The sequence below is a fragment of the Nipponia nippon genome, unplaced genomic scaffold (genome assembly GCF_047370975.1).
Source record: "Nipponia nippon isolate SJK-2023a ecotype South Korea unplaced genomic scaffold, ASM4737097v1 scaffold_4, whole genome shotgun sequence".
NCBI lineage: Eukaryota > Metazoa > Chordata > Aves > Pelecaniformes > Threskiornithidae > Nipponia > Nipponia nippon.
In genome coordinates, this window is record NW_028262358.1 from 91,226,129 (window position 1) to 91,239,450 (window position 13,322).

At 37.4% G+C, this 13,322-nt stretch overlaps 1 protein-coding gene across 1 annotated transcript in view; it reads left to right on the forward strand.

The window, feature by feature from the left end:
• Positions 1-4,584: 4,584 nt before the first annotated feature.
• The window catches only part of IMPG1 (interphotoreceptor matrix proteoglycan 1), a 70,981-nt gene continuing 62,243 nt past the window's right edge, over positions 4,585-13,322 (forward strand). The window contains exon 1 of the mRNA XM_087775500.1: positions 4,585-4,651. Coding sequence (XP_087631626.1) covers positions 4,585-4,651 — 67 coding nt within the window. The remainder of the gene's footprint in view (positions 4,652-13,322) is intronic.

Here is a 13,322-nt window from a genome sequence, read left to right on the forward strand (position 1 = left end):
AAATTGGAAAATTTATTGTCCCAGCAAGCTGCAGAGACTAAAGCGTATAAAAGGCTCAGGAAGAAGCCAGACAATAGACGCCTGAAAATCAAATTTGGTGTTTTCCTATTCTCATATTATGAGAAAAACTAAGTAATTTAGTCATTTCCTCAACATTTCTGTCATCTCTCTTTCAGGCCAAAGACTCCTAGCCTGTGAAATACTTCCTTATATGGCAACCATTCCATTCCTCTGATAATCCTCACCACCATCCCATTAACATCTCGTTTTATCAGGCATTATTGCTATTGCAGGACCAGAGCATCACTAAATATGCATGATATACCATTTTATTACAAAAAAATTGCTTTCCTTTCTATTCCTTTCTAATAAAGCACTAATATTCTATTTCTCCTTTTGATCATTGCTAAAGATTGAGCTGCCATTATCCGAAAATTATTCTTTCGAACTCTTCTTGCCAAATGGCTATTCCTAATTTAGAGCAAATAATTATCTGTTCATTGATAGCATTATTTTTTTCCCATGGATATATTTTATCTGCAGCTTTGTTATCCACATTCAGCAGCAGAACATAGGTCTGCATCTTTTTAATATTTGTGTAAATCTTAATGATTCTGAGCAATTCTGTACCATCAGCAAATTTTATTACCTTATCATTTGCCCCCTCTTCCAGCATAAAACCTAATGGTAACACCTAGCCTTTGAAATACTTATTTCTTTCCCTTATTTCTCGTCTTTAAACAAGCTATTAATATAGAAGATTTTTCTCTTTACTCCATGACAGCTCAGTTTCTTTAAGAGCAGACCTCATCAAAAACTATTGGCTCTCCAAGGATATTGTAGCAGCCAGATCATTCTTGTTATTGTGTTTATTTCTTTTATTATGATTTCTATCAATTTGCCTAGTGCAGAAGTTAGACTTGCTGAAGTACAATTCTTCATATTTGTAGCAACATTTTCTGAACACTCTTTTCTTTGGTATAGAGGCTGATTGAAACACACAGGTGCACAGTCAGCAACTCAGAACCTTAATCTCTGAGGTTTTTTTTTTAACTCCTGGGTCACTGATATATGTTACTGGCTATTTCTCTCAATTCAAATTTACTGCTTTATTTTAAACCAAATTATTACTCCACTTCTGGCATTTACTCAGACTAAAAACTAACTTCATTTCCACAGCATTTTCTGCATTACTATTATTTTAATGACACCCTAATAGAAATGTAGTGCATTATCCCAATGCTATCACTGTCTACGGTCATCAGCAAAGTGAGTTATATTGCACTCTTCCAGCATATACTGGCTGAGTTCAGTTTTGAAGGCAGAATGTAAGAATTTCCAGAAGAAATAGGTTTTAAAGAACAATTGGTTTGAAAAACAAGAGAACATTTGCAAGTACAATGCCTGGACACTGATCAGTTCTTTCAGGCAGAAAATATTTTACTTAGTTTCAAACTGGTTTTCCCTGATGTGATCATATTTGTTCCCTGCTACTAAGGAGAGATACCAGAAAGAGGAATTGTCTGTGAAATATAAACAAAAACAGTAAACAAAACATAGGTATTTTTTAACTTTCCTGAGAGATATGTCTTTATTTTTCTTTTTTTTATTTGATTTAATTTACTGACTAAATATAAATCTTGTATTAGTTCAGTAAGAAAAAGAAAACATGGCGGCTGGACAGCAGTAGAGGGCAAAACTTTTCCAACTGGAAAAGCTCAAAGACCAGAAACACAATTTGTGTTCTTCATGACAAACTCTTTAAATCCACTACAGGACTACTGCTGATGCCTAACTTTGATAGGCAAAAATAAAATATAATTTTTAAATTTAAAATAATAATTTGTGAAATATTTATCTACATTTTAATGCATGAGAAAGGGGGGAAAAAGCCATTCTTGCTTACATATATTATCTTGTTTGTTCCTACAAAGGCCTTCCTAGCTCTCCGTGGGTCATCCCCTCCATTTGCAGATATGAGACAGTGCTAGGTTTGGCCAAACTGAACAGCAAAGACAGGAGCAGAAGAACCCAGGTTTCCTCACTTTTAATCAGAAGCCTAAAGCTGTGGCTGGTGTGTGCTGGCTGCCAGGTACTAATCTGGACTCTATGGAAATAACGAATACCAGAGAAAGACTTGAGGTTGTTTAAAATGTACTTCATAACCATGCATCTCCCCTTCCCCAGGCTGGGATAGGTCTCTCAGGTAAATGCAGCATGGAAATTATAAGGAAAACTGTTGGCTAGACCAGTAGGAGAAATTACTCAGGATAACTAAAACCAGAAGTCAGACTTAAATGGTATAGACTCTGACTCTGGTGGTATAGAATCTGACTTGCCTTTATGGGTAACATGAGTTGGCTGGTGCCCTGATTTACATAACTTCAGCACTATGCATAGCAACTTTTAGATCAGCCTTATGTGACAATGCCTTGAGCCCCAGACTTGCCAACAATTTACATCAAAAGTCTTCTAAACAGAGTCCTTGATGGCCTAAACTGTCATTTTTCTGCAAGCAAAGGAAACAGCTTTAGTTGTATTTAAACAACACATCAGTATATTATTCTAGATATGTGCAGTGATTCGCTGATGTCCTGGTTTTGGCTGGGATAGAGTTAGTTTTCTTCACAGTAGTTAGTATGGGGCTATGTTTTGGATTTGTGCTAAAAACAGTGTTGATAATACAGAGATGTTTTTGTTATTACTGAGCAGTGCTTACACAGGGTCAAGGCCTTTTCTGCTTCTCACACTGCCCCACCAGTGAGTAGGCTGGAGGTGCACAAGAAGTTGGGAGGGGACACAGCCAGGACAGCTGACCCCAACTGACCAAAGGGATATTCCATACCATATGACATCATGCTCAGCATATAAAGCTGGGGGAAGAAGGAGAAGGAAGGGGGAGATGTTCAGAGTTACGGCATTTTGTTTTCCCAAGTAACCATTATGTGTGATGGAGCCCTGCTTTCCTGGAGGTGGCTGAATGCCTGCCTGATGATGGGAAGCAGTGAATGAATTCCTTGCTTTGTTTTGCTTGCGTGCACGGCTTTTGCGTTCCCTATTAAACTGTCTTTATCTGAACCTACGAGTTTTCTCACTTTTACTCTTCTGATTCTCTCCCCCATCCCATCAGGGGCGAGGAGTGAGCGAGCGACTGTGTGGTCCTTGGTTGCCAGGTGGGGTTAAACCATGACTGTTAGAACAATAAAACAATGTGCATGAAGCAATATACATAAAGCATTAAAATGAGCCCTGAAAATCAGAAAAGATTGTGAAAATAAAAAAGCAGATTTTGTTTGGTCCCAGTGCAGTCTCTGTACTAGCTGGTCTGAGTAGTTAAAATTAGGCAATCTCGGGAAGGGATGGAGGTTACCATTGTTTAAATCCTAAGTAAAAATAGATTACTGATTGGGTTCAAATGAAGGTTGTTCTTAAAGTAACCTGTACTTACAGATTCTTGCTGCCAGTCTAGATACTTCCTATGTTAAAGCACAGTTGGGCAAAAATCTCTAAGTGGGACAGACTATTACAAATGTCCAACTGGTAGCTTTTTTAGGTGTAAGGCAACAGTAAAAAACATTCTGGAAAATAAAAAGTAAGTATGGAACACTTACACATGCCAAATATGTAACTGGAATAGTTATTTGGGAAACTGAAACAAAGCTGTTTGAAAAGTGTATTCACTCTCTGACAATTCTTGGCCTGGTTATAACTATGTGCTTGAAACAGCATTTCTCAACACCGTTTCTTATTGTCCCTCACGCAGCATTTTCCCTCCCCCACTCCCAGTTTGGCATCAGATTGTGCCAGCCCTGAACACTGCTGCAATTTACTGCTGAGTCACATCATTTCACCGCTGTCACAGAACATCATCATCACTGCTTTGATAGGAATATTGCAACAGCAGTCTTTTGGTATCAGAAGGGAGAGAGGCTTCCAAGACATATGCAGTGGAAAAGCTGAGTATAGTATGTTCTTTCAGAAAAGCATGTCTTCCTCTTCAAAGAAAGTTCCCTGGGTTTTATGATCGCTCGTTTGGAAATAGCACAATTATCTCTCCCTGTGATTTCGCCTCTGCTCACATGCCATACCTCCGGAATGCCCAAAGGATCAATGTTCGAAGAGAATGGACATGAGAAGAGACTTCCGTTGTTTATCATGATGCTGTTGAAGTGTTCTGGCGTTGACAGATGCTGCTCCAGAAGGTTAATAAGATGAAGAAAGCTCTTCCAGCTGGACCGTAAGAGGGATTATGTCTGAGCAGCAGATAAACAGATTATTCCAGAAACAGACACTGTTTTTTTTTTAAAACTTCGTCACTCTTGTCTTACCACTCCAGTCCCCCACGCTAGAAGTGTATGCGTTGGAAGGGTTTGTCCAGTCCTTGCATTCTGGTACCTGCTGCACTCTTTGCCTAGTTGCAATTCAATGCAGTCCAAGGCTGGGGACACCTGAAAAATAATAAGAGGGAAGACATTTGGGGATTTTAGTTCTTTAAGAAAACAAAATTCTTCTACCTGACCTAAATATTCTTATTCCATTTCCTGCATGATTGATCTTGAAAACTGTGAATGATCAATAGACAGCATGCATTTGAAAACCGGATTAATATTTTTGATCATTTGCCTTGCTCTCCACGTTCAGGGAAGCAGAGGTAAGTTCATATATTAAAGGCTTATATGAATTTACATTGCATATGTTGAAAAAATAAATTGAAAGATCAGGGTATTTTCACATTACAGAATTCTTTGGTTGGAATTTGGTGTTTTGACAATTCAGCTAGAGACAGTAGTTACTGACACTGCTATAAAGTTGGAAAAGGAAACGTCGGCAAGATTTCTTATGTGTGTTTCCGAGGTTTTACGATCTCTGTAAGAGATGCCATTTAGTTTTGATTTACCTGCATATGTTCTGTTATGAAAAAAATATAGTTTCTAAAACAATTATATGGAAGGAGCAAAATAGCTGAAAGAATATCTAAGCGCTGACATTGGTAAAGATGGTCTGTCATCCTTGAAATGAAGAGAAAGTAGTAACGTATATCTTTGTATTTACTAGCCATTGTCAGAAACAGCTTCAAAAACTTTTAGATGTACAAATTCTGGAGAAATAAACCATACTAGCACATATACAAAAAATGGCAATGCTAGTAAGGATTACAGTAATAATAATTGTAAAATTATTTGCAGAACACAGACAACTCCTCTGTACTTAGTAAAACAGCTAACGATTGCTCCTTTTAAAAACATTAAAAACTTCACAGCAATTTTAAAGCTTCTTTGACAACAAAAAAGAAAAGATGGTGATGTGATTTTTCCCTGTTCAGTTCCATATTCAATATGTTTAGAGCTTTGGGGAACATGTTTAATTTTGCGGGAGGTTTCTTACTAACTTTTCCATCTATGCTTTGATATTTATATAATTGAATTAAAAGCCAACTTTACAACTGCTTTATGCTTGCCCAAATCAATGACCTCCTATTTTATGTCAATCTCAGGCATGTTAATTAAATGCAAAGAATGTAAAATGACAAAAGAGAACTCTCCTCAATGGTATTTAAATATTTGTTAAAGAGACAGTGTGAAACATTGTCTGCTGCCAATACTACTTGGAAAGTTATATTTACACAGATTTTTTTTTTTTGGTCTTGATTTTCTTTGCACAGATTTTTTTTAAAAAGTAAAGAACACAGTTCTTGTATCTCACTGAAATGATGTAAATCTTCTCTAGTTGACAGTTACAGTACTGAAAAAATCCTTGGGACAAAATAATGTATTAGTTAACACTAGATTTATATTCTGTTGCTCTTTGATTTTACTTTTTAATTCCATGTAAATAGTGTCATTTAATCATTAATGGTATTTTGGAAATGTGGCAAAAAATGAGAGAATGAGTGATAGTCAATGTCTGACAAGAAGAAAAGTTATATCAAAATGCACTGCTTTTGTATTTAAGTTGCATATTCAACAATGGAAAGAAAACAAATTCCAGGTAATTGGCGCATGCTTGATGATATCATTGTGGTCCATATTTATAATTATGAACTGAGAAAGTGATAATGCAAAAAGTGGGGTCACACAGTTTCACCCATTGCAAATTGTGACTGTATGTTACAATGCATTTCACATAAAAGACTTCGGCAAAATTCTGGGAGGCTATCTTGACAGAGAGGAATACAGAACTGTATATTATCTCCCTAAGAGATGTGGTAGTAGAGATTGGTGTATAGAATATTTATCAACACTCAGGAAACAATGACCAATAATAAACTTCACATAGCATCTTGCTTATGTAGCAGTGTTGGAATTTTCTCATTTCTGATGGCTTTCAGGGGAAAAAATATTTTTTCTATACATGCATGTGAATGATAACTGGAAAAATTCCTTCCCACCAGTTTTATAAAGTACATGTGGTATGCGCAAGTGCATAATAATTACTTTTTATTGCCACATAGTCATGCTATATATAATATTTTAAAACTATGTTATCTCAAATATATGCACACAGATCTCAAAAGACTTAATGCTTGTGTTAAGAAACTTCTTTACCAGAGCAGGGATGCTTCCAGAACTGTTATTTAATGACTTAGTATTAGGATCAGATACTTACAGAAAATACTTTCAAAAGTACACAAGCTCTCCCAATAGTCTGAATACTTATATTAATCACTTATTAGTGATCCTAACATAGATGATTTAAGGCTTTTATGGCTATTCAAGTTTGCAGTACATGTCAACTGTGACAGACTAGGAAATAAGAGACTAAGATATAAAATACTCCCATCTTAAAAGAAAAAACATAGAGCTAATAATCTCTAAATATTTATAGGGTTAATCAGTTGATTTTTTTTTTCCTCATGAACAAAACTATCTTCAATTCAAATTCCTGATTTACTTACATCTATATTTAACAAAAAGTGGGTTAACAAAAGTCGGACTTGCTCAGTAACATCTTTTGGTCCTTCCTCTCCATCCCTATCATAGGACCAAAAGATTCCTTCTCCCAGACATTTGGAGGCTGTCCAGGAGCACCTCCAGTTCCACAGTAAACAAACAGGAAACTGTAGCAAGGAAAATAAAGACTTTAGAGATAGAGTGTTCATCTTTGACCATGACTAGTGCTAGAATCCAGGAAATGACCTAAGGACTTGAACTCAGGTCTTTGCCACTGTCCTGACACAAACTGTCTCTAACAATGGGAAAGGAAAGTGAGGGGGATCAAATCTTTGCAGCAGCAAACAAATCTACGTACAAAATATGACAGCAGAGTAATTTTTAACTGTTGAATTGTAAACCACTGAAAACCCAGACTAACTAGCAAAATACAGAGGAGTTTTGAACTCCCAAAACTACACATTGATGCTGCGTACATCTAGCACTTGATACTGGGAACGTAAGGGAGCCAAAGAGTGTTCAAGGCTGTCTAGCGTTATTTTTTATTCAGCAAGTAAATATCTGCTATTTACTCAGCCATTCTTTAGGACACAAAGGCATTGTGTGTGCTCTGTGAAATCATTTTAATTCATTCTGACTTCCCTTCCTGCTTGGCTCTTCCAATTCAGCAATAAGTGTTGCAGATCTTCATTACTATAATTGCCCTTGAAAAAAGGGTTAAGCAAATTTGTGCCAAAGGGAAAGGGAAGTCAAAGAACATAAAGCTTCAAAGAAAGAAAGAAAAAAAAGACATCTGTTTTTTGCACTAAGATTATTTTCTGTTTTCATCCATAAAATAAGAATTACCAAGTTAAAGTTAGCTTTCCTGGTTGTGCTTATAAACAAATGAAAAGTAAACTTTTTTTTTTCCCCTTTCCAAACAAATGTAACACTGGATTATATGTGGTTTTAATCTTATCTATTTCCTGGCTAAAAACCAAACTTGAATAAAAATACTAGAATATTGTCACTGAATCTTAAATATTAATCCCAGATATAATCACACCTGTACCATAGTGATTAGTGAACTACGTGTGAATGAACAGTTAGATGTGTGCGATTTTTTTCTCTGAAAACACCTGTGGACAAGATGATCACTATTAATAATAAAAGGTTTTCTTCCTTTACAAGACATTAATTTACAGGCTACAATAAAGTAACTTTACCTGGAGTCTTAACCTGCTAGAAATCCAGATTATTTTTTATGCTATTCTTCATTTCTCAGCTAATTGTTGTGTCCCAGTGGCTTCAGCAGTGGACTAAGCGATATGGCCAACATCCATCAGATGTAGCAAACACATTGTCTTGTTCCCAGAAGGAAAACTATGAATGCATTCTACTGCATTTTGAAGCTTTAAAATATTTTAACTATATGTTTTCCCCTCTGCTTTTGTACCTCTGTCCTATTCCCAGTCCCTTTGGGATTAAAATGAGTCTTCTGCTCATTCTCTATCACAAAATTCTTCCATTTTTATCAGGAATTAGGTGCACTATCCTGCACATTCCATGCGCTTTGCATTTTGCAAGTCCAGCTATGTTTCAATGTCTTCCCCTTAGGAATGTGTGATATTGAACACCACACTTCCTAAAAAGAAATATCTATCTGTCTGCTTGTATATACATATATATTGGCATTTAGTCACCATCAGCTGCTATTTACTGGAAGACGCTTGAGAACAGTAACATATCTAGAAAACATAAGATTAACAATCAACTGCGGGTACCCTAACACCTGCCACAGTGTAGGTGTGTTTATATACTCTTACATAATTGTAGCACACCTTATGATTTTATGCAAGCATACCACCAGTTTTAACCTTACAATATACCTGTCTGAAAGAGGAACACTAACATCCTCATTTCACAAAAAGCATAAGGACCTGAGGTGTAACATAGACACTGAAGCCCTGACCTGTAAGAAGGATTGCAGTCATGATCAGGACAACAGCAGAGTTTAGCAGAGTAATTCTCAAAGCAACTGCCTAGTCACACAGACATCTGCAAATCAGTAGGACCCAGAGTCATAGCTACATAGCTAATTATACTTAAGACACCATGCTTATCTTTTCAGTGGTGAGGGTCTACTGGCTTTTAAATTTTTACTTCAGTGTACAGCCAAAATTACCTTCTTATTGGCCACTCTGAATCTTTCAGTACCTCTCTCAGACTTTATCCAATTGTATATTAACAATCTTGGTAACCCTGTTACCTGAAATACCAGTTTTAGTGGGTATGCTCCAGACATACCTTTCATACATATGAGTGAACACAGATCATAGAATCCCCAGCAGTTTCACGTAAGAAGCAGTAATACACTCATCTTTCATTTTGTGATTTTGTGGCTACAGCACAAAATGAAGACGGTTCTAATGAAGTTCTTTTCCCTTTCCTCTTCTCCCTCAAAACTAGATCAGTTTCATCTAGCTCAGAAGTTGGCCATGCTTAGAGCAAGGAATTAGACTAGGTGTCCTCCAGGTGTCCTCCCAACCTAACTTGGTCTATGCAGCTTGACACATAACTAAGTTAAGTAAGGCTAAGTCCAAGTCACTCTCTGTCAAAATGAGATGGAGTCAATTAGCCGGAGACTGTAGATTGTATTGCAGGATGACTGCCCCTAAACTGTGAGTAAAACTGACCAGTTCCAATTACATAAGTTCAAGCAAGAGATGGCAACTGTGGCTTCTGGCTCCTGGAAATTTTCTCATACACCAACCATTCTAATAGTCATCATATTTGAATACAGTTACCTCAATAAGCCCATTCTGCACTGCGACTCTTTGACTCACACCATCAAAATTGTTGAAATGTTGTCATACCTGGCAAAATATTACTAGAACTTGAACTTATGCTGTCTCACTGACTTTCACAGAGGATGGCTGTGCGTCTTGAGTAAGACTGATTAGAAAATTAATAGCAGAGGTGCTCAAGTGAGTGTTTCATCACTGCAGGTTGGATGCATCCCTCCAAGAACTACTCAAACATTTACAGCATTTTCTTGCATCCCTTGATGCAAACCATATCAGATAATAGAACAGCATTTCAGGTCAAATGCTTCTAAGATGGCCAAGGAAATACAAATAGATATATGTTTCATATGTCAACATTAAAACCAATCATTCTTCAATGCTGTTTCTAGTCCAGGTCCTGGACCTTAAGCAAACTGTTACAGGATTCAGGTATTGGCAATGAAGCCATAGATGGCCTTTGGTATTTTCTATTAATTCCAGCAGCAGTGATTAGTAGAGTTGATGAATAACAAGGAGGATTCTTCAACAGAATTTGCCCTTATCTGTCTGAAAGAGATTTCTACCTTAAATGAGACATATGATGTCAAGAAAAACATGAGTTTCTTATGATACTCTTTCATCAGGAACGAAATATGTCAAAATTATATGTGTTGATTCATACAGCTTTCGTGTGTTCAATATTTGTGGTTGGTACAGACTGCATTTATTGTGAATGTGGATTCATTTTTAGTCAGTCTATGACAACTATATTCACAAAAGCAGCAGAACCTTACCAGTGGCATATTATGTTTTCTATTCTCATCTATAATAGGTAGATAATTCACCATAGTTATTTTGTCATTGTCGTAGTTTAGCTCCAGTCAGGAACCAAGCACTACGCAGCCGCTCACTCACCCTCCACGCAGTGGGACGGTGGGGGAGAGAATCTGAAGAGCAAAAGTAAGAAAATTCATGGGCTAAGATAAGAACAGTTTCATAATTTAAATAAAATTAAAATATATATATAAAAAAATAATAATAGTAATAATAATAAATTGTAATGAAAAGGAAAACAACGACAGAGAGAGAGAAACAAAACCCAGGAAAAACAAGTGATGTAACTGCTCACCACCTGCCAATTGACACCTAGCCCATCCCTGAGCAGCGATCACTGCCCCCCCCAGGCAACTCTCCCGGTTTATATACTGAGCATGACATCATACGGTATGGCATAGCCCTTTGGCCAGTCTGGGTCAGCTGTCCTGGCTGTGCTCCCTCCCAGCTTCTTGTGCACCTGGGAAGCTGAAAATTCCTTGACTTAGTGTAAGCACTACTTAGCAACAACTAAAACATCAGTGTGTTATCAACATTATTCTCATCCTAAATCCAAAACACAGCACTATACCAGCTACTAGGAAGAAAATTAACTCTATCCCAGCCGAAACCAGGACAGCCATGAATTGTATAGTTAGCATAATTCAGAGATGTTACCAAATTGTCTCTTTACAGAGCGAGAAAAAGTTATGTTTGTCTGTTATAAGGCCTAAGCATAAATTTCATAAAAATTGTTTCAAATTATCTTCTTAGCTGTCTTTCTGAAGTTGGCTGATTTAACAATTGTGTTTCTCCACTTGGGATAGAAAACCACACAGATTTCTGTATCTGGGAGGAGGGGAACAGGTGAGGGATTATGATATCTAGTTTAGTTTCTCAGTGTTACCTACTTGCAGAAATTAAGTTCTTCACACTTACTGAATTCCAAAGCACATTAGCTGACGACAACAGTGATCTTTGGTACCGAAATGTAAATCCAGATTAATTTAAAAGGTTCTGCAAAAGAACCATTATCTAATGCCATCTGCTAGCTTTCAATGTAACACCATTAAAACAAAAAATTTGGGTTTTTTTTATTAAAATTTAGACATTTACTACTGCCATTACTATACCGTGTATTTCAAAGTAATTTATCACATTCGTCTCCAGATTTATTTCCATATATGTTCTGAGGCATAGATTGTTTCATTATAACAAAACATTTAGTATTTTTAACATAAGGATAACAACAGGAATATATCACATAAGGATTCATGGGAGCCTTGCCTTATTTGAGTACTATGTTAACAGTAACTAAATTCTTCATCTTCCATAAATGTTTTAAGGAACATCATCACACATTCCTGCCAAGAAGCAGGATTTATGAAAACCCACTACTTTCCTGAATTCTCAAGAAGGAAAATCCCTTGGCACAGATCTAATTCAAAACAAGAACATAGTCTTCAAAAGGTTACAGATTACAGAACCTACCTTTTAAGCAGGAGCATGGAGCTCCTTTCCTGTGTCATAGAGAGCTTGAGCACAGCTTGTGAACATGTGCAGGTGTTGTTTTGTCATGCTGAATCCAAGCAAGAGATACAGGGATCAGATGTATTTTGTCTTCAGTACAAAGTCGCCACTGCACAGGCAGGGCCTAGCCCCTCCCTGACACGTAAGGTGATGCTGAGTCTTGCATGACACAAGATATTAGTCGGTACATGAAAGGTTCTGTAGGGCTGGGTGTGTAGACACCAGCTTTGTGGTACTTGTGCAGGAAGTTTGCTAGTGGACATCAGTCAACAGAACACAGGGTCTTCCAAGTTGGAGTCCTGGGTCTGTCCCTCATAGCTCTTTGCCACAATTAGATACCCAGGCCTCATTCCACAGGCAGTGTTACTATTTAGTGACATTTAAGAATGGCATTCACAGCCAACATACCAAACAGGAATTACCAAGCTCATCATTGTCAATATTCATTTTGAGGAATTAAAATTAATTACTTTTAATATAAATGCCTTAGCCCTCTTCCTCTCTTTTAGGAACCCAGGCTTTCTCCTCTGGCCAGTGTTCACGTTCTTCTGAAGCAAGGCATCGATGTCAGCTCCTTATCTGTCAGCAAAACATCCCCACAATAGTGGACGCTGCCCTCTTTTCCAGCAGTTCACTGGCTAAGTGCACTAAACCTGAAGTGAGATCCAGACTGAGTTCTGTCCTGGGCCTCAGCTACCCCAGTTAGCTCCTAGATAAGACCTGCTACCCACCAGGATGCAACAACTGTTGGGGCCAAGTCCCCTCTGCAATTCCTCTCAAAGTTCTTTCACTGTGTGCATGAAAAATAATAGTTAAAGAATATATTGGACCCAAAGATAAGTACAAGCAAGACATATAATCTTGTGTTTAAGGGCACTGAGCTCTCAGAGACAAGACCTGAGCAGACTAAATATTAGTATTATTTTTTCTAATATGGGATTCCATATTCAAGTTTTCAAAGTTATGAGCCTTCACAGTTGTGAGAACAAGCTTAGAAATGTAATGCAAACACAGTCAGAGCTACAGCATCTGTCAAAGCACTAGCAAAGCAGCCCCAAACATCAGCAAGATACAAGGAAAGGGCCTCTACTTCCACATCTGCATGGGAAGATAGAGGCTGTTGCATGCTTCTGTGGGAGAAGACAGGTGCTGCTCCTAGCACCCATATGCAGGATCTAGGTTGCATTTGATGATAAAGGCATGCCATATTTTAATCTGTCCCTGCTCATCTAAGCCCCTTCAATCCAGTCAGACCCTTCCCATGCAACTGGGACTGAGGCAATGTGGCATAAAAAAGATTAAAAAAGGAATATAAGGAGAGAAC